The following is an 18,001-nucleotide window of genomic DNA, read 5'->3' on the forward strand; positions in this document are numbered from 1 at the left end:
TGACAGTGATAAAATATAATTTAAGATTATTTTAAAAATTTAATGTTTTTAATGTTTCTTTTCGATCGTTAGATAAAAACTTGATATTTAATATTTATTATTTTGTATGATATTAATGAATATGATCAACTACAAATATAAATGTAGTTGATATGTTCTATTATTTATAAAGAGTAAATAATAAGTAGATGCGCGACTATATTAAATGTTTTTATCTTCTATTTTTAGAATATTTTTGTAAAAAAAAATTATTTTTTTTTCTTTTACAAAATGACACAATCTAACCGCTTAATATAAATAATCTTTTCAAATGCAATATTTCAATATAAAACATCATGAATATCTATTATGAAATTCCCTTTATAAGATGATACAATCTAATCGCTTAATATATATAAATAATCTTTTCAAGTGCAATATAAAATGTCATGAATATCTATTATGAAAATTTATCTAAAAATATTATTTTTAAGAATTGATAATTTGTAAAGGTTTTTATAAGATGTCGCGCAACTAAGATTGAAAATTACATTCAGAATATATTTTGGAAAAATTTAATATAATATTCTCTAATATAATATTCTCTATACTACAAACATGATTTTGTTCAAATCTTATTTTTTTTTATATAAGAAATTAAAACTTTATTATATTTTAAAATTTATAATATATAGCTAATATCGATCTATGAATTACCGAAGGCTGCAAAGAACACGTGAATATTTAAGCACTTAATTTAAATATTTGTCAAACCTGAGTATCTATCCACGTCGTGCTTTTTTGCAACATTTTTTAAGAAAAACTTTTTCACTTTGAAAATCAAAGGATTTCATAAAGGTAATTCAAGGATCGCAATAAGCAGAGGTATCTATAGATAGTATCATATTTTTTTAAGAAAAATTGATGTGCTAATAGATACTAATTAACAAATGAAGCAAATACATGGTGTGCCTCTGGTTTACTTACTTTTTCATCTAGTTTGAACAATAACAATCTGTATCACAGTATTATATTAGTAATGTATTTAGTATTTGTCACATTTACTTTGGATATGGCAAATATAATAGTAAAATTATACTAATGTAAATCTATATTCTTTGGGGCTAAATGCATATCACAGTGGGAAATTTTTCAGCATCCTATTCTCTTTTTTTTTTTTTAATTATTGGAATTTCCAGAAGCACACCAGTCTTCAAAAAGTATCTTAAAAATCACATTATATTTATATTTCTTATTAAAGATGTTACAGAAAGCTTTACCATCAACCAGTGGAAATAAGCAGGCAATACATTAATATATTAAAATAAAAGTATTTTTCATCATTAGTCAAAAATGCATTTTACGTTATTTAAGATACTTGTTTTGTATCTAATATGCAGTCTTATTCTAATTTTAGCTGCGCAACTAATTATATCAAATATTAAGCAATAAATTAGTAAATATTTAATTATTTTCTAAATAATAAAAAGTGGTCCATAGCATTTCAAAAATTTTTCTCTATATAATCAAATTGATAATCACAGATGTATCACATTTATTTTCTTGTAAAATATTGATTCATTTATCAATATGTCATTCTTTTAAGTAAATATTTACAAAATTTATTGGACCACTCTTTGACAAATAAAAGGCAAATAAAATGAAGATTACACAGCTCATCCTAAATACTAAAAACATGCAATAAATATTTATTAATATCGATGTGTTAGTATTAATATGAGAAAATACTAGTTAATAATAAAGAATAATCGAATTATCCTTTGTTTCATCATATTAAATTTGAATAAATAGAAAAAAAAATTAATTTATCGTGAGTATAGTATTTTTGTATATTAAGTTAATTAATGTCAATTGACAATATTAACAATAAAGACAATATGGAAAAAAATCTTTTTTGTTTAATGTATTATTTAAATATGTATTTTTTTTTTGAATAGTCAAATATTATGATTAAAATAATTTTCTTCATTTTCATAACAAATTTTTTATAAATAAAAATTTTGAATTACTTACCAATTTTTATGATACTTACAAATAAAAAAGCCATGCTTTGATAGTCATTTTAGTTCTAATTTAAAAATTTTATATACTTGGTTCAACAAGTGCATGCTCTGATTGTTATACAAGTATCAGACTAGCAACATTTATAAATTATTTAAAACTATTTTATGAATTTGATTGTAATCTAAATATTTCGAAGTATTTCTTAATTAATGATCTCACAAAAATTATTTTAGACTTATTTCTTTAAGAATCAAATTAATGTCATTTTAAAAGCGTAATAATTGTTTAGCTAGTACTGCTTGCCAAAAAAGAAATTGCTATGTATATAGTAACTAAAACAAAGATTTTGCAAAAGCTTGTATAACTATAGGAACACTAGCATCAAAACCATTAATTGTTAAAATACTTTTGTCAATTTTTTGTTTGCGATAAGTCGATGAAGAGCATACAGCACAATTTATTAATCTGAAAATAAGTAAATACAATATTTAGCTTATTTATTTTTATAAAAAAAATAATTTTGACAAACACTTACTTTGTATTTGTAAGTTTAAGTTTTGTTTTATATGCCTGAAGAGCCTCTTCAGATGCATCAGATTTTTCTAATATTTGATCTACAACGTTAATAAATACATCGTATTTATTGTTCTGATGAGCTGCCCATGACATTGGTTTACCCAAATTTACATTTCCAACAGGCATCTGTTGCAGTCTTTTCATAGTTTGACCAAAAGAAGCTGTTTTATCAATATTCATAACGTGAATTCCAATATTTTTAAATGTGGCAATAGTGACATTCTTCTCACTACGAAGAAGTGCAAGTGCAATTATGCATCCTGCTTCTGCACCATTTATATTACCACTACGCCAAGTATGTGTTTCTATCATTACTTTGTTCATATTAATTGTTATCATATAACGTAAACCAGTTGGTTGTATGTGCTAAATTAAAAATATTTTTTTTAAAATTATAATAAATAAATATAAAAATTTAAATAAATTTATACTTACGAGAAATGAAAGATTCAACATTTTATAAAGAGCATCAATGATTTTAGAATTTGGCTTAGATGGAGTTGGTAATGGTTTCTCAAATTGTTCTTTAATTTTTCTTTTTTCATATGTTAGTGGTCTTTGAAAATTATATATTATATAATATTAATAAAATATAAGGAAAATAATATTAAAATAACTTAATATTATCACTCACTTTCCAGAATTTTCATAATCTCTTATCGTAACCAATATTAAAGCTGGATGAACTTTGTCTCTAGCAATATTTTCTTCATTAGTGATTTGATCTATTATTTTAGAGATTGTTGGTGAGGATGGTTTTAATAATTTAAGATTATGTATTCTTTGTAAATTGGTCAAAAGCAGAATTAAGTTCATTGATGGTATTAATGCATTCCAAACCTATAAATGAATTATTTTATTATAAGAAATCATATGTATTAATAATTTTTAAGAATTTTAATATTATTTTGCTAATACTTCTTTGGATTTTAATAAATGTCCAGGTACATGATCTAATGTTAATTTATACATTTCCAAAAGACCTGCTGCTCTAACTTCATCTGTACAATGTTTAAAATCTTCAACATGTTCAATATATTCTAGAATTTCTGTAAGTGTAGGATCTTCTCCATATGATTTTTTCATTTCTTCTAAACCACGTATTATATATTTAAGAATCATTTCTTCTCCTATTTAATAATATATTATTTAATTAATAATTTAATTATTTATATAATGATAATATTTTAATAAAATAAATACCAAGATTATTGGGTACAGGATGAGACAATTTTATGATATCTTTATGTTTCCAACCATATCTGCCTTTGTATCTTGTAACACATTTTGCTAATTCCATTGGTGTTTTTGATAAATACCAATTATTTACAGCTTTTCTTAAGCCTTGACCCCATCCATGTTTCGAATTGCTAGTTGTATCAAGTTCTTTTTGTTTACTTATTTGAGAAGCAAATTTTATAAATAAAATAAAATGTTGTGGCAATACACAAATTTTATTCAAAATTGCATATGCTGCATGACGTAAACTTTCACTTTTCATTTGTCTACAGCAAACAGCAAGAGCAAATACCAATGTTTCTGGATTTGGAACAAGATTATTTTCAAATGCCTAAAAAACAGTAAACTTTTAAATTGTTAACATAAATTATTTATATATATTTTATTTTAATACTTATAATAGGATTTTACTTTTATAATAATTTGAATTGGTAATAATTGTTTTTCTGTATTTTCAGCTAATTCTTCAATGGATGGAACATTTTTAGCCAAAAAGTAGTTATGAACAAACCAATTCCCAGGTTGATAATCAGGATATTCTTTTCCAACATAAAGAAATTGTGATAATCGTACTTCAGGATCATTTGGATCCAAATCTACTGCCATTTCTTAATACACAATACTATAAAATATAATATAATTTAGATAAAAAATAAAAGATGAGTATTTTTTTATTTTGTTTAAACAAATATAATAAATTTTTTTATTGATAATTAATATATTAAAAATTTATTATGTAAACTTTATGTTACATATTTATTCATGCAATTATAAAACATAAGACAATGAAATTATCTTTTAACAAAATATTATAAAATATATAATTCTTAATAATTTTTTGTTTAAAAAATGATATATTTCATAAAATTTAATATCACAATTATTTTTTAATAATATTTGGAATATAACTTGGAATAACATATATGTAATTTCATTTAATTATATACATTTGTAAATAATCTCATATATATGATTTTTTCTAAATTTTTATTTGTTTATTTATATTCATAAAAAAAAATTAAATTTCATATATGTATAACAGATCATAGTAACAGGTTTTATTAAATGACCTGATAAGGTAACACGAAAATGCGATGTGACATTTAAAATAATGCATACTTGACTTATTAGTTATATAAATACAATACTTATACAAATACATAAAATTTTAAAAATTTTAAAATGTCATTATGTACATTCAATTCTTATTACCTTGTGTTAATCGAAAAAGCAATAACTCGAAACACAATCATACAGAACAATGTTTTATGACGTACAAAAATGTACTGTCGGAAAGTTATGCGATATAGATTTTGAGTCAAATATAAAACATAAAAATTCATTGACTTGTAAAAAATTAAATATTTTAAAATAAAATTTTTAATGTAATAAAAAAATGAAAGTTTTTCTTTAAATATATATTATGTATGTTTTTTTTTTTTATAAAAATTTAGTAGATTTAAAAATATTTTTTAAATGATTTTCATTATAATTTACATATTTATACGAAATAATAATGAATATTCGATGCATATACATATGTATTTAATATATATACAGTTCAATTTTTAAATTACAGATTCCAATATTTTGAAAAAAAAAGTACTTTCAATTTTCATTTATAAATTTTTCATATTTTTATTTTTGATTTTTAATTTTTAAAAATTAAAAATGTTTAAATTTATTTTCATTTTTAATTTTTTTGATATTTTAATGTAATAGTACAATAATAGTATTATAAAATAATAATATAATAATTTAATGATCAGAATAATAACATTTTTTTTTTTTGTTTAAATAACAAATTTTTTATAGTGCCATAAATGCCATAAATTATTGATTATTTATTAACAATTTTATTAATAAATATTAAAATTATTAAAAATTTATTTATTAGAATAGTTATAGTATTTTATTATACTTGAATAATATGCAAAAAAACGTAACATTTTATAGAATTATAAAATAAGAAATCCCTATTTTTTTAAAAATTATTTATAAACATATAGTTTATTTAATTAGATTTATTATTCAAAAAAGTTTTTTTTTATGAATTAAAATTAATCATTTTAAGTTGGCAATTGATTTGTATTTTAGAAGCTAACTAGTAATATTTTCGAAAAAGTAATGTCAGTACGCCGATCATGGCAGACTGGTTGGAACAAAAATTTGTTCGCCTTGGCGAACTAAATAACGTAGAAGAAAAAAAAGATATATTATCTGAGATAAAAATAAAATTAGAAAGTTTAAATAATAGAGAAACTGAACAAATCTCTCGTAACGTGGATTTTAGTCAATTGTTTACTCAGTTAACCTCAAATAACAGGTATCATAACAATTCTAATTTTATTAAATTATTTTTAATAATTGTTAATGTAATTGTTAAAATTTATTTTCTTTTTACTTTATATATATTTTGTTGAAGAAATAATGAAAAAAATATTTATGTATTATAAAAAAGAATTGCATTTTTCCTAGTTAATTTATTAATATCAATTAATGTAATGTAATAATAAAAAAATATAAAAAAGTCAAATTCTTCCTCTTACAGAGAATATATAGATCAAGTATGTGAAATTTTGAAGACATTATTTGGAATTTTAGAACTTGGAGAAGTATATCAAAGATATTCAGCAGAAATATCTCAATTAATAATTCATCCAATTGCTGAAGTTAGGTCACTTGTGTTGCATGAAATTTTATGTATTGTTTCTAATTCTCAAAAGATATCTTTAATTATCAAAGATATCAGTTTGTTAGTTGCTATTATAAATAGGATTGCAGATGAAAATTTAATGGTAGCTAAATGTGCAATGTGTATAATGAAAGAAATTGGTAAAAATTCAAATGGATTACAGATTTTATATACTGGTGAATTATTAAGAAGTTTTGCTAGATTATTAGTGAAGAATGATACTATTAGTTTTCGTATATATGAAGTTATTGTGGATGTTGCAAAATCCTCAAAAGAAGGCCTAGAAGCATCTGCTCAATCAGGATTTTTAAATAGTTTATTTGATATCCTTGAAAGTGAAGATATATTGTTACAAGTAAATGCATTAGAAATCTTGACACAATTAGCATTAACAGAAGAAGGATTAAGTTATTTAGAACAACAAGATGTTATAAGAAAATTGGTTCAAAAAATAGCTCAAGCCAATGAAAATCCATTATCAAATTTATTAATTCCTGGATTAATGAAATTTTTTGGTAATGTTGCATGTTATTGGCCTAATGAAATATTTTCAAAATATCCAATTGTAGTTTCTGCATTGTTTGAAGTAATAGAAAGTGGAGATCAAACTATTCTTGGTGTTGCATTAGATACATTGGGACATGTTTCTATGTGTGTTGAAGGTAAATATGCTTTACAAGCTCTGGGAGATGCAATGCCATGTGCATTAAAAAAAATTGCTGAGATAATACAAAGAATGCCTACAGCATTAAGAATTCGTGGGCTTAATAATTTAGCTCTTATACTTACTATACAAAAAATAGAACAAGATAATAGAATTTTATCACTGACAAAATCATGGTTTGATTCTCTGTGTGATGATCCATTGGGTATGATTGTGGCATTGTGTAGGCAACCATTTGCAGATATTAGGCAAGCAGGTTTAGAAGTGATGGCAGTTTTGGCATCTCAAGTATGGGGTCAAGAATATATATCTTCTTATCCAGGTCTTGTAGAATTTTTATTAGACAGAAACATTGAATCTTTCAAAGAATGTAAAGAAGCTAAATACGAAGTTGTAAAGCAATTAGTTGAAGCTGAACAAGATATATTTGATGCAAATACAATGCAAAGATTTAGGGAGTTTGTAAATCAAGGGCCACATTATGTTGATATCAATACAGAAATTGCAATTGAAGGAGGTCCATAAATTATATTATATCATTTTTACTTTTGTTATTTTATGTTAAAAATATTAGAAATTATCAACATCTATCAAAAACATTGTATAAGATGGTCAAATAACTTTTTCAAGTGAAATTTTAACAAAACATGCTATTATTTATTTTCTATATGTTATATGTATAAATAAAATGCAATGATATACAAATAAAAATCTAATTTTTCATGTCAGGAATACAAATATACAAAGAGAAATAATTTATTTTATAGCTAACACAAATAATACATAATGAAGTCTACATATAATAATGCAAAATTACATATAAGTTTTACACATTTACGCCTTATAATACATTGATATTTCTTCGATTTAATAAGTTTTTTCAAATTAATTTTATATAATAAAGACATACATAATTTATGAAAAAAGTTAGATAAAGCAACTTTTGATTGCCTTATTGTATACGTTTTCGTTTTTTTGGTGAAAGTATCTTTAACATGCTTACTATAGGAGCTTCAAAAGAAACAGATATAATAAATGATAATACATAAGATAAAACCAGTTGTCCAAAGAAAGTGATCATCTAAAAGGTGTATCATTCTATTAAATTTATTGATAAATGCCGATAGAAAATAGATTTTATACTTTTACATACCATAGTATATTTTCCTAAATGAAATGGTGAATCCAAATTCATGGCTGTTAATCGAATTACAAGTGGATGTACTAAGTAAGCGCAATATGTTGTTCTACTAATTGGATATAAAATCGGTGCCGAAAGAATATTATTTACGTATCCTATGAATATTCATATTTAAAGTTTTTAATATGATATTTTTATATTTATTTGTAATTTAACAATTATTATTGCTAATAAAAATATACCTCCGTAACCTGTACTGCATGCAACAACGATCCATGATAAACCAAGTGCCCATACGCTATGACTTAATGAAGAATAAGCAGCTGCCATTATAGGATTAAGTTCTGTTTCATACAGACCATATAATAAACTTAAAAGACATGCTGAAGAAAAAAGCCATCCTACACAAACGGTTGTCTGAAAAGAATAAAATTATAATTCGGATAAAATCATTTTTTTTATTTTTTATAAAATATTAATTTTGATATACCTTAGACATTTTTATTTTACAATCAGTCTTAAAAAGGAAATATCCTATTGACATGCCTATAAAATAAGGACCCAATCTGGTCCATGGTTTATCATAAATTTTATCAAAAAGCGCTAATGGATCATCTGAGCTTGGCATATGATTATTTATCAAAGCAATATAACCTGTTGTTAACCAGGAACTCAATAATAAACTAGTCATCATGAAAGTAGCGATTTTAAAATGATTTGTTGCTAATACCAATATCACGGCGCCGACAATATAAAATTGAGTATCGTCGGCGACGTACCAACTCCAAATCATACACTGTAAAAAAAAAGCATATATTATTTAATTTTGATTATTTTAATCGAAAAATAAAGCAAATCATTTTATTGATTTATTTGATTTTATTTAAGTAAATTTTTAAAAAAATTAATTAAATCATTTCATTACCATTTGATCCACTGGAAACAAAGTATTTATATAGAGTAAATTCCTCCACCAATATTTAGGACAGTTGATATGATCCGCGGTTGGTGGATCAAATACAGAATTTGAAAGAAACCATTTAGATGCAACTTGAACTACTCCAAGTACGAACATATAGGGAGCTGTAAGTCTACAAAATCGGTACATAAGAAGACCGATAAATTTCAGACTACCTGCCACAATACCCCGTGTACCCTGTGTAAGTTTGTTCAAATCTCCTTTCGCATTCGTCCTAAAATATAGGAAGCTTACAAGTAAACCTCCCATAAAAAAGAATGTATCAACACTGAAAGCCCCATTTGTAATTGTTTGAAAGAGGAATTTTTTTTCCACGACTTTTCGATATTCCATATTATCGGAGTATTTAAAAGCAGTAATACAGGTATGACCCAAGATAACCCAAGCCATCGATATCGCTTTAAGACCATGAATAGTGCTGATTGTGTCACCTCCAACTTTATTATCGCAGATGATTTTTACATTAGCTCGGACCGAGAAAGAAAGTAACAATTCTTCGAAGACACCTAAAAATGAAAATAATGAAGATTTTTTTTATATTTTTTTTTTATTTTTTTTTTTAAAAAGATAGATCTCACACTTACTGAATTTATATCCTTTTAAACTAGTTGAACCTAGACTACTTTCATGATTATTGTTGTTATTAACTGCTAATGATTGAGGTCCATTGATGATAGCTTCTGCCACTGGAACAGGAAGGTAGACCTTACCTTGAAAAGCTACGGAATATAATAATAAAAGTATGTCACTCTATTTGATACTGTCCTTATCCTGTATTTGTCTGTATTAGTCAGTCATTTGTTCTCGATACAAGAAAATGAACATAAAGATAAAATATTGCCTTCGAATCGCGTCAAAGGGAGAAATTTTACAAGAGAAGGACATTTGAAAAGGAAAAAATAACCCAAGATATCAATCATCTTACCACTTAGAGGCTTTTGATTTCTGACGGCTAATTGTTCAAGTTTTGCGTGTCTTTCCAAATCGTAAATCATGTTTTTTCCGCGAGTATATTTTCTCGTTATGTAAATATCATATCCAGTACCAATGAACATTAAGAGAAAAACCGCAGCGCTTACACCACTGAAACATTTTCAATATTTTTAATTTCGATTTTATTATTTTATCATTTTGTTTTAACATTGTTCAACATACGATAGAATCCAAAAGATTGGATCTTCATACATGTCGTACATATCATGCTGATCTCGAATTTTTTCAATCGATGAATATTTTACCGCTTGTTCGCTTCCAGCGAGTTTTACTATTATAAAAACATCGGAAGCATTACATGAGAAAGGTAAACATACTCCAAGATAAATCGTTCTAACCTACGATTAAAATTATAATTATTATACAAATCACATATTATTAAATAATATGTTTAAAAAATTTAAATTATTTACTGTAGGAAATAAAGTATTGTTCACTGAAATGGTCATTATATAAAATCCTAATTTGTAAGGTGGTTTATCTAATTTCGTTCCGATCCAGAAATCTTTTCCACTGAGACCAGAATTCTTTTTTCGTAATTCAATATTGAAGTCTTCTATCGATCCATTTCGATGAATCTTTGTCATCTCTCTCTTATAATCTTCGCCGATATAGGCACATTGAGTTGCTGATCCGACATAATAAGAATTTCCCCAGAGAAAACTATTAGTGTATCTACCTGAAGCGTCATCCGCTATAAAAAGAAAAAGATTTAATATAATTTTTTGATTAATAAATCAAATTCTTTTACATATTTTATAACAACAGCACAAGAGTTCTTTTCGTATACAAGATGACTTGCTAACGCTGTAACCAATGACCTATTTCATCAGTTAAGACACTTTCTCTTTAGTCGACGAGCGATCATTTCCGGATTACTTACTTTGGATGAAATTGATGTGAATTGAAAGCTAATATGCTTTAAATTAATCAAATATTTTAAATGTTTCATATAATTGTTGAAATAATTTTTCATCTCTACAGTAAATAATTTTATTTTTATTTAATATTAAGTAACATAATATCATTCGATCAATGTTGTAAGCTAAATAATTATAGAGTTTCGTTTACATTTTTAGATATATGCCTGCAAACATTTGTGTTGCTACATAATTTTCATTACCAAAGATTACAACACGTATGGGAGAAAAGGCTGAGAACCTAATAATTTAACAAAACTTTCTATTCGAGAAGAAAGTAATATTATCTAATTATCTAATTAATCATCGTCATGCTAACTTATTTATATTGTTTCTATTGGATCGATATAGTATGGATTGCATGTGCAGTTTAATTACTAATCATAATTTGTTACGTAAATTACTGTTACAGAATAAATTACTATATCATCGTATCACGCAGAAACGAATTAATATTTTCCTTCGAAATATTTTGTAATACATATCCAGTAATGTATCATCTTATTGAGTGAGATGAAAATTAGTGTTGAAAATTCTTTTATTTTTTTCTTGTCTATTTTATATATATATTTTTTAATTATATTTTCTTTATTTTAATTGATCTTAGATTCAGATTTGAAAGTAATGTCTGATATCTTACATATATTTTATTTAGTTTAATCCAATGAGACTTTTACTAACATTATCGTAATCCGTGATTCTGACAACTGAAGGAATCTTATTATTAATTCTGTTCGCACAAACGTGTAGAATCGTGTACATGTAATCGTGAAAAAATTAGAATAACAATGGATTTTGTATACGTGCAATGATCTCTGACATAATTCACCATTGAACGAAGTCAAGTTCAATCTTTATACGTGATCCGTATTATTTTTATTCTGATTTGCAAAAGAACAAAACTATCCTTATTATTATGACTGCCATATTTAAAAAAATGCAGAAAGAAATAAAAATATACATTTCATTGATACAAATTATCTTCTTTATAAATAATATCAAATGAAACAAATGAAACAATGATACAAATAAGTAAATTGAAAAGAATAAATTGAAAAGATTGATTTTCGTAAAAAGAATTTGAAGAAAAAAAAAAATAAATTCAATAGATTTAACATAAAAAGCATGACCGGTTTTCAAGATCTTCCACTTGAACGCGCTCATGGTCGGCGTCCTTAACAAAGTTCAAGGGCTATTACAATGAGAGTTAAAAAACTTGGATTCATGTTGTATTTTTGTCGATTAACGAATGAATCATTAAAATTCATATTAGATTGCAGGGAAATAAGATTAAAAATTTATGAGGAATTGATGCACAAAGAAAATCACAAAATAAATTGATATGAGATTTACCTAATTAATTTTAAATTATTAGTTTCTCTTGAATTTAAAATATTCATATCGATTATAGAGTCATTTTACTTCCGATGGATCGAACATGCTAACTAGCACGTTCCGATTAGTCAGCTAAGGAAAGTAATTTGGAAAGAGAAATTTTCCCCTATGTAGTTAACTATGTTGCAATATTAATAGTCGTTTAACTGTATATTAGTTTATTTTTAAATGTGAACCACATTAGAAGCATTCTAGTCGTGTTTCTCTTTTGATATTGCATATAAACATCATTTCACAAAACTTTTATAATAATAATAATAATTATTATTATTATTATCATTATGATGTATTAATATAATAATTATAATACATAAAAAAATGATTCAAAGAAAGTTAATATGCCTAATGCGTTTATTTATTGATTGCATTAATTGAATATAGAAATCCAGGATAAAATTATAACACGTTGTGTTATAAATTTATTTTTTTAATGAACAAAAAATGAAATAGGCATAGTTTTACAATTTGTAATTGAAAAACGTTCTTCGATCACATTCTTCCTCCGTGAACTTTACTTAGTGATTTTATACGTCGTAAACATTAGAATTTATATTTAATTGACTAAATAAGTACGTAACTTTATATGCTGAATTATATGCCAAACGATATATCAATATTCATATATTGATATACCATTCTCTTGATTTAACGAAGGTTGTTAATTAAAAGATTATGACATATACGATACAAATATCTAAGAATACAAATACCTAATATATAGGTGATTACACAACTTTCGAACGCAAGCATATGCTTTCTATTTTTCGTACACTTACTAAGGACTTGTGCAATATATAACTAACAAAATTCAATTTTTTGTTCGAAGGGTGGAATTTTTATTGACGGTAGAGGAAATTCTTCTTCCTATAAAATAGTCACATGTATAAAACGTGTTTTACTTATGTAGAAGAAAACCAGTTTGGAGATAAAACATATATATGTAGAAAGTACATAAGGAAATATCTGCTTACATAATTTCTAGGATTAAAACATTTATCCAGAGAAAAGATCCAATATACACGTTGTTTATAAGTAATATAGATTAATTATTAGCATGTCGTGTTAATCTGATGTTGTATATATACAGACAATTTTAGTAATCATTAAAAACGTGTATATATAAGCAGACTATGTAAAGATCATGAATGGCGTGTTCCATAAACTAGGAAACGATTGAAAGAGTTGGGACTTTATTATTAATGACTATTCGCGAATCGTTATATCATTACTATTTTATGCAGAACATGAAACAAAATGATAAAGGATTGAGAACGAATAAACGAAGAAAAGTGCAACGTTATGTGAAAGTTACGTTTACAAGCCTGGTTTCCACGTAATCCTTTCTCTGGGCGGTTTTTGTATCCAATGACGTAATTTCGATAATTGCCGCGGTTTCTACTTCGATCGTATTTCTATGTGCATGAATCTTCCTTAAAACTTTCTAACGTTACTTTTGTGCGTAAAGGATGTTCACGGAAGTCTTCCATAAGCTTGTCGTGAAACTAAACAGTGTGACACATTATCATCAAAGAAAAACGTTCCTTACAAAGTTTCGTCACGATCATTCATTTACATTTCATATTAGATTTTTCTTACTAAATTTTAAATTAATTTTAATTCAAATACGGATTACGTGACTAGATTAAATATTCAATAATCCAATAAATTATTTAATTTTGTCTTAAAAATATTACTGCTATATATAGATTATAAAAAATGATTGACTCAATCATCAGATTGTAAAGCAGATCTAAAAAATAAATGCATTAAAATTAGAGTTTCCGAAAATATCAAGATAAGCACATCCGAAAGGATAAATTGCTTGATAATGAGTGTCATTATGAATATGTCATAACGGTTTTTAATATTGTTTTCTCGTGACAGTCTCATGATTCCTTTCACCTTTCTCTGTACAATTGTATAAATTTGAACTTCCGAGAATGATAATGGAGAATATGGCTCCATGAGAGGAGAAAGTCATGAAATTTGTTCCATGGACTTTTCTTTGCTTAAATTAGGCAAAATTTAACAAGCAGAAATCTTGAATACCGGAAATAACAAATTAAAGAATAATAGAATATTGATAAAATTTTATTTTCATTCAATTAAATTAACTTGGAATAAAATAATAACTTTTTACCTCTTTCCTGAATTTATAAGATAATTTTAAGAAATTCATTTTAATTTTGTTCATTTCATTATTTATTTTCTTTTAATAACGAAACTTTTATAGAAATATATGTTTTATATAAGTTTTTTTTTAAATATTGAGTTGTTTTTTTGAATTGAAAAGTTGTTGTTTTATTCTATTTATTTCTTGCATACTTTTTGTTCGCAATAAAAAATATATATAATTAACAATTCTTGTATAACACAATGCTTTTGCAATACAATTTCACTCTATGCAGTTAGAGAATTGTGGAAATCCCCACTATAATATAGCATTTCTGTAATACAATTTTTCTCTATCTAGATTAGGAAACATAAAAAAACAATTATTATTATTTCTTTTTATAAAATGTAAATATAATATACTTAGTATATAATGTAGTAAATAATGTATAATCCATTATAATTATTAAAATAATTAATTAAAATAGTAATTTTATAAATTACTATTTTAAATTAAAATAGTAATTTTATTACTTTTTGAAATCTATTTTTATTTCTTGTTTTTGATAATTTTTAATCTTGTATAATATTTTTGAAAAATATAATTACAAGATTGATTCTATATCGAAAATATCGAATAAAAGTAAATTTATTATTTTTTAGATAAATTGTATAAATTTCATTATTTAATTATTGATCTGTATTGTCAATACATTCGAAAAGAAAAAGAATAAAGCTGAAATAAATAAAAGATTAAAAATTAGAATTAAAGTGTATATTTCTCACGTAAAAATTTAATTAGATACATTATTAAAGCAAATTATTTTTGAATTTTATAAAACGAACGAATCCTATTTCTTTGTTCTTTTATTAATATATTATACTAATCAATATTTTATATTAATATTTTATCGATAAATTTTAAATAATTAAACAAAAATACGCAATATTATAAATTTTTATTCTTTTATAATGGAAAATATTATTTTACATTGTAATGTGTAACACATTTAATCCTTTTATCTATTTTTTAAGTCCACCATCCATGAAAAAACATTCAAAAAAGGGCGATTCAAAAAGTGGGCGATATAAAAAAAACATTCTATTTTTAAATATTGCGTAATATATCGAATGATATTCTATATTTTGTAATCGATGAAACAGTATCTCACAATGTATTTTGTTCCAGAAAAATTTAAACTTCGAAAATTCAACTGAACACGATATGTCATTTTGCTAATAAGAAGTGGTACGTAAGTAGGTTCGACTCGATCATAAATGATAGAAATAAAGGCCGAAAGAATGAACAAAGAAGTTTGTAAACGATCTTGCGAAAAGTGGCATTGACCGAGGATAGTAAAACATTGAAAGCGATTCGTTGTCGGGCCCAGCCTGTATTGGTTGTAGAAGTCGTCACGAGATTGTTCTTTGTGTCGTGAAAAGTGAAATTTCGTGATGAAAGTAGGCAAAGCAAGAGGAACTGCCAAGAGGAAGGCAAAAGATATGTTTTAGCAAGGACGTTCCTGACAAGCTTTTGCCAACTAGCGACGACCTATCACCTTTCGATTTCCTTCCTAATGAAAGTGAATTAAGTTATTTGGACTTTGATCAAGATAATTTTAATCATTTAGATTTTTTTTTTTTAGAAAAATCTAGAGAACGAATCGTTCAATGATATTAATTCATTAATATATTAAATTTTTTTAATTCGTTTTTTTTCTCTTCTTTTATATTTGTTTCTCTCCTACATTTGATCTCGAAACGTTGTTCTATTTAAAATCAACGAAATCACGTATTACCTAGATCTAGCAATTTCATCTCGCCATAACTCGGACACTTTCTATTCGCATAATAAAATACGCATAATCAATTTTTGCGCGCATAAATATTCTTCTCCCTATATATGAGAGAAGAGAAAAATGTTTGCATACGATTAGTTTCAAATGAATAATTAATTATTAAATATTTGTACAAGGATTTAATTACCGAAGATATGATTTTTTAACATAAATTTGATTGATTCAACATACCTTTTGAAGCCCATACTTCTTGTTTTCTTAATCCTTCGATATATCTTGTAATATCTTTGGCACATTGCTCTTGAATATTCCCTTCTTGATATTTCCCTTCCGTCCAATTATTGGCAAGATAACGCACATTGAAAATATCTAGCGTTTCCGACAATGTAGTCCAATTTCCATTTTGAATTTTATATTCATCGGTTGAAGTTCTTAATCGTTGATTCACCAAAGGATTTTGTGATGGGTTTTCCGAAACATTCGAAGAAATCACTCTGCAAATCGCGAAGCATGCAAAAAGAACGACGAGATACGAGGTTTGATTCATTATTATTCAAATTAAATTTGCACTGAACACAATAAAAATGATTCAGAAATAATTATAGTTCTAATAGTTTGCGAATTATTCGTCGAACATATTAAAACTATAAACAGTTTCAATAAATATTAAATCTTTTGTACACTCATTAACTTTTATTCCTCGCTCTCATAAACGATATTAAAATGATATGATATTGTTTAATATCACAGAAAAAATAGACATCAAATCACACCGAATGCCCCCCTATTCTTCAAATAAATATCTTTACTGATTCTTCATCAACATTGATAAAGAAAAAGATATCTCAATCTCTTCAGTTTCTTTCAAAGTCATGTAAATCTTTGTGTTCGCATCTTTGGATTCTTCCAGAGTATTTCTTCTCGAAGGCGTTCTATCCTCGTTATCATACTTACGAGAAAGTAAAGAAACGAGAATAAATGAAAAGAAAAAGGATGATCCTTCCTTATGATTTTCACGATATGATTTCAATAATTTTAAACAGGCTTTTTCTTTCTCTGAACTCCGACTTTCTTCACTCCTGCGTGGTTCTTCTTTATTCGATGATCAAAGTTCACCGAGACCAACCAGACTGGCAATGGTAGAAAAATGGCTTCACCGGTTGAATATCTTGGTAGTAATGAAAGTGTGAGCAAAATAGTGGGGAGAAACTTCCCCCTGTTGAAAAGTGAGTGCCAGTGGCGATCTACTCGATATACACCGTGTTTGAACATATATATATTTGAATATGTATATACTCATAATTAACATAATTTCGTACCCATTAAAAAAATAAAAGAAAAAGAGAAAAATCTTTCTTTTTAAAGACAAAATTAGGAATTACTGAACATTTATCTTTCATTCTTTTTTTTTATTATACATAGAAGGAGTGCATTCATGAAAATATGTTTTCTGAATAATAAATATTTGGTCATTTCGATATGAT

The 18,001-nt window shown here is 25.3% G+C and overlaps 3 protein-coding genes across 5 annotated transcripts; 1 reads left to right on the forward strand and 2 right to left on the reverse strand.

The window, feature by feature from the left end:
* Positions 1–1,928: 1,928 nt before the first annotated feature.
* LOC122716415 (60 kDa SS-A/Ro ribonucleoprotein-like) lies at positions 1,929–5,086 on the reverse strand. Of its 2 annotated transcripts, XM_043939456.1 has the most exons (8): positions 5,032–5,086; positions 4,231–4,441; positions 3,784–4,150; positions 3,499–3,710; positions 3,215–3,420; positions 3,016–3,136; positions 2,540–2,946; positions 1,929–2,469 (listed from the first exon to the last, which is right to left on the reverse strand). In XM_043939456.1, the coding sequence occupies exons 2-8, from the start codon at positions 4,423–4,425 to the stop codon at positions 2,337–2,339; spliced, it is 1,641 nt and encodes a 546-aa protein (XP_043795391.1). In that variant the 5' UTR covers positions 4,426–4,441; positions 5,032–5,086; the 3' UTR covers positions 1,929–2,336. The 2 variants fall into 2 exon arrangements, with proteins under 2 accessions (XP_043795391.1, XP_043795393.1); XM_043939458.1 differs by lacking the exon at positions 5,032–5,086 and having other exon boundaries at positions 3,784–4,165; positions 4,231–4,358.
* An 875-nt stretch (positions 5,087–5,961) lies between these two features.
* On the forward strand, positions 5,962–7,914 carry LOC122716417 (26S proteasome non-ATPase regulatory subunit 5). The gene is made up of 2 exons (XM_043939461.1): positions 5,962–6,145; positions 6,371–7,914. Exons 1-2 carry the CDS (start codon positions 5,964–5,966, stop codon positions 7,701–7,703), a joined length of 1,515 nt encoding a protein of 504 aa, XP_043795396.1. The 5' UTR covers positions 5,962–5,963; the 3' UTR covers positions 7,704–7,914.
* A 199-nt stretch (positions 7,915–8,113) lies between these two features.
* LOC122716404 (nose resistant to fluoxetine protein 6) lies at positions 8,114–17,618 on the reverse strand. Of its 2 annotated transcripts, none has more exons than XM_043939435.1 (10): positions 16,749–17,618; positions 10,705–10,985; positions 10,454–10,629; positions 10,224–10,381; positions 9,883–9,984; positions 9,245–9,804; positions 8,810–9,115; positions 8,562–8,736; positions 8,332–8,474; positions 8,114–8,259 (listed from the first exon to the last, which is right to left on the reverse strand). In XM_043939435.1, the coding sequence occupies exons 1-10, from the start codon at positions 17,062–17,064 to the stop codon at positions 8,131–8,133; spliced, it is 2,346 nt and encodes a 781-aa protein (XP_043795370.1). In that variant the 5' UTR covers positions 17,065–17,618; the 3' UTR covers positions 8,114–8,130. The 2 variants fall into 2 exon arrangements, with proteins under 2 accessions (XP_043795370.1, XP_043795369.1); XM_043939434.1 differs by having other exon boundaries at positions 9,883–10,017.
* Between the last annotated feature and the right edge of the window lie 383 nt (positions 17,619–18,001).

The sequence above is a fragment of the Apis laboriosa genome, unplaced genomic scaffold, assembly GCF_014066325.1.
Source record: "Apis laboriosa isolate Shangri-la unplaced genomic scaffold, ASM1406632v1 scaffold45_cov149, whole genome shotgun sequence".
NCBI lineage: Eukaryota > Metazoa > Arthropoda > Insecta > Hymenoptera > Apidae > Apis > Apis laboriosa.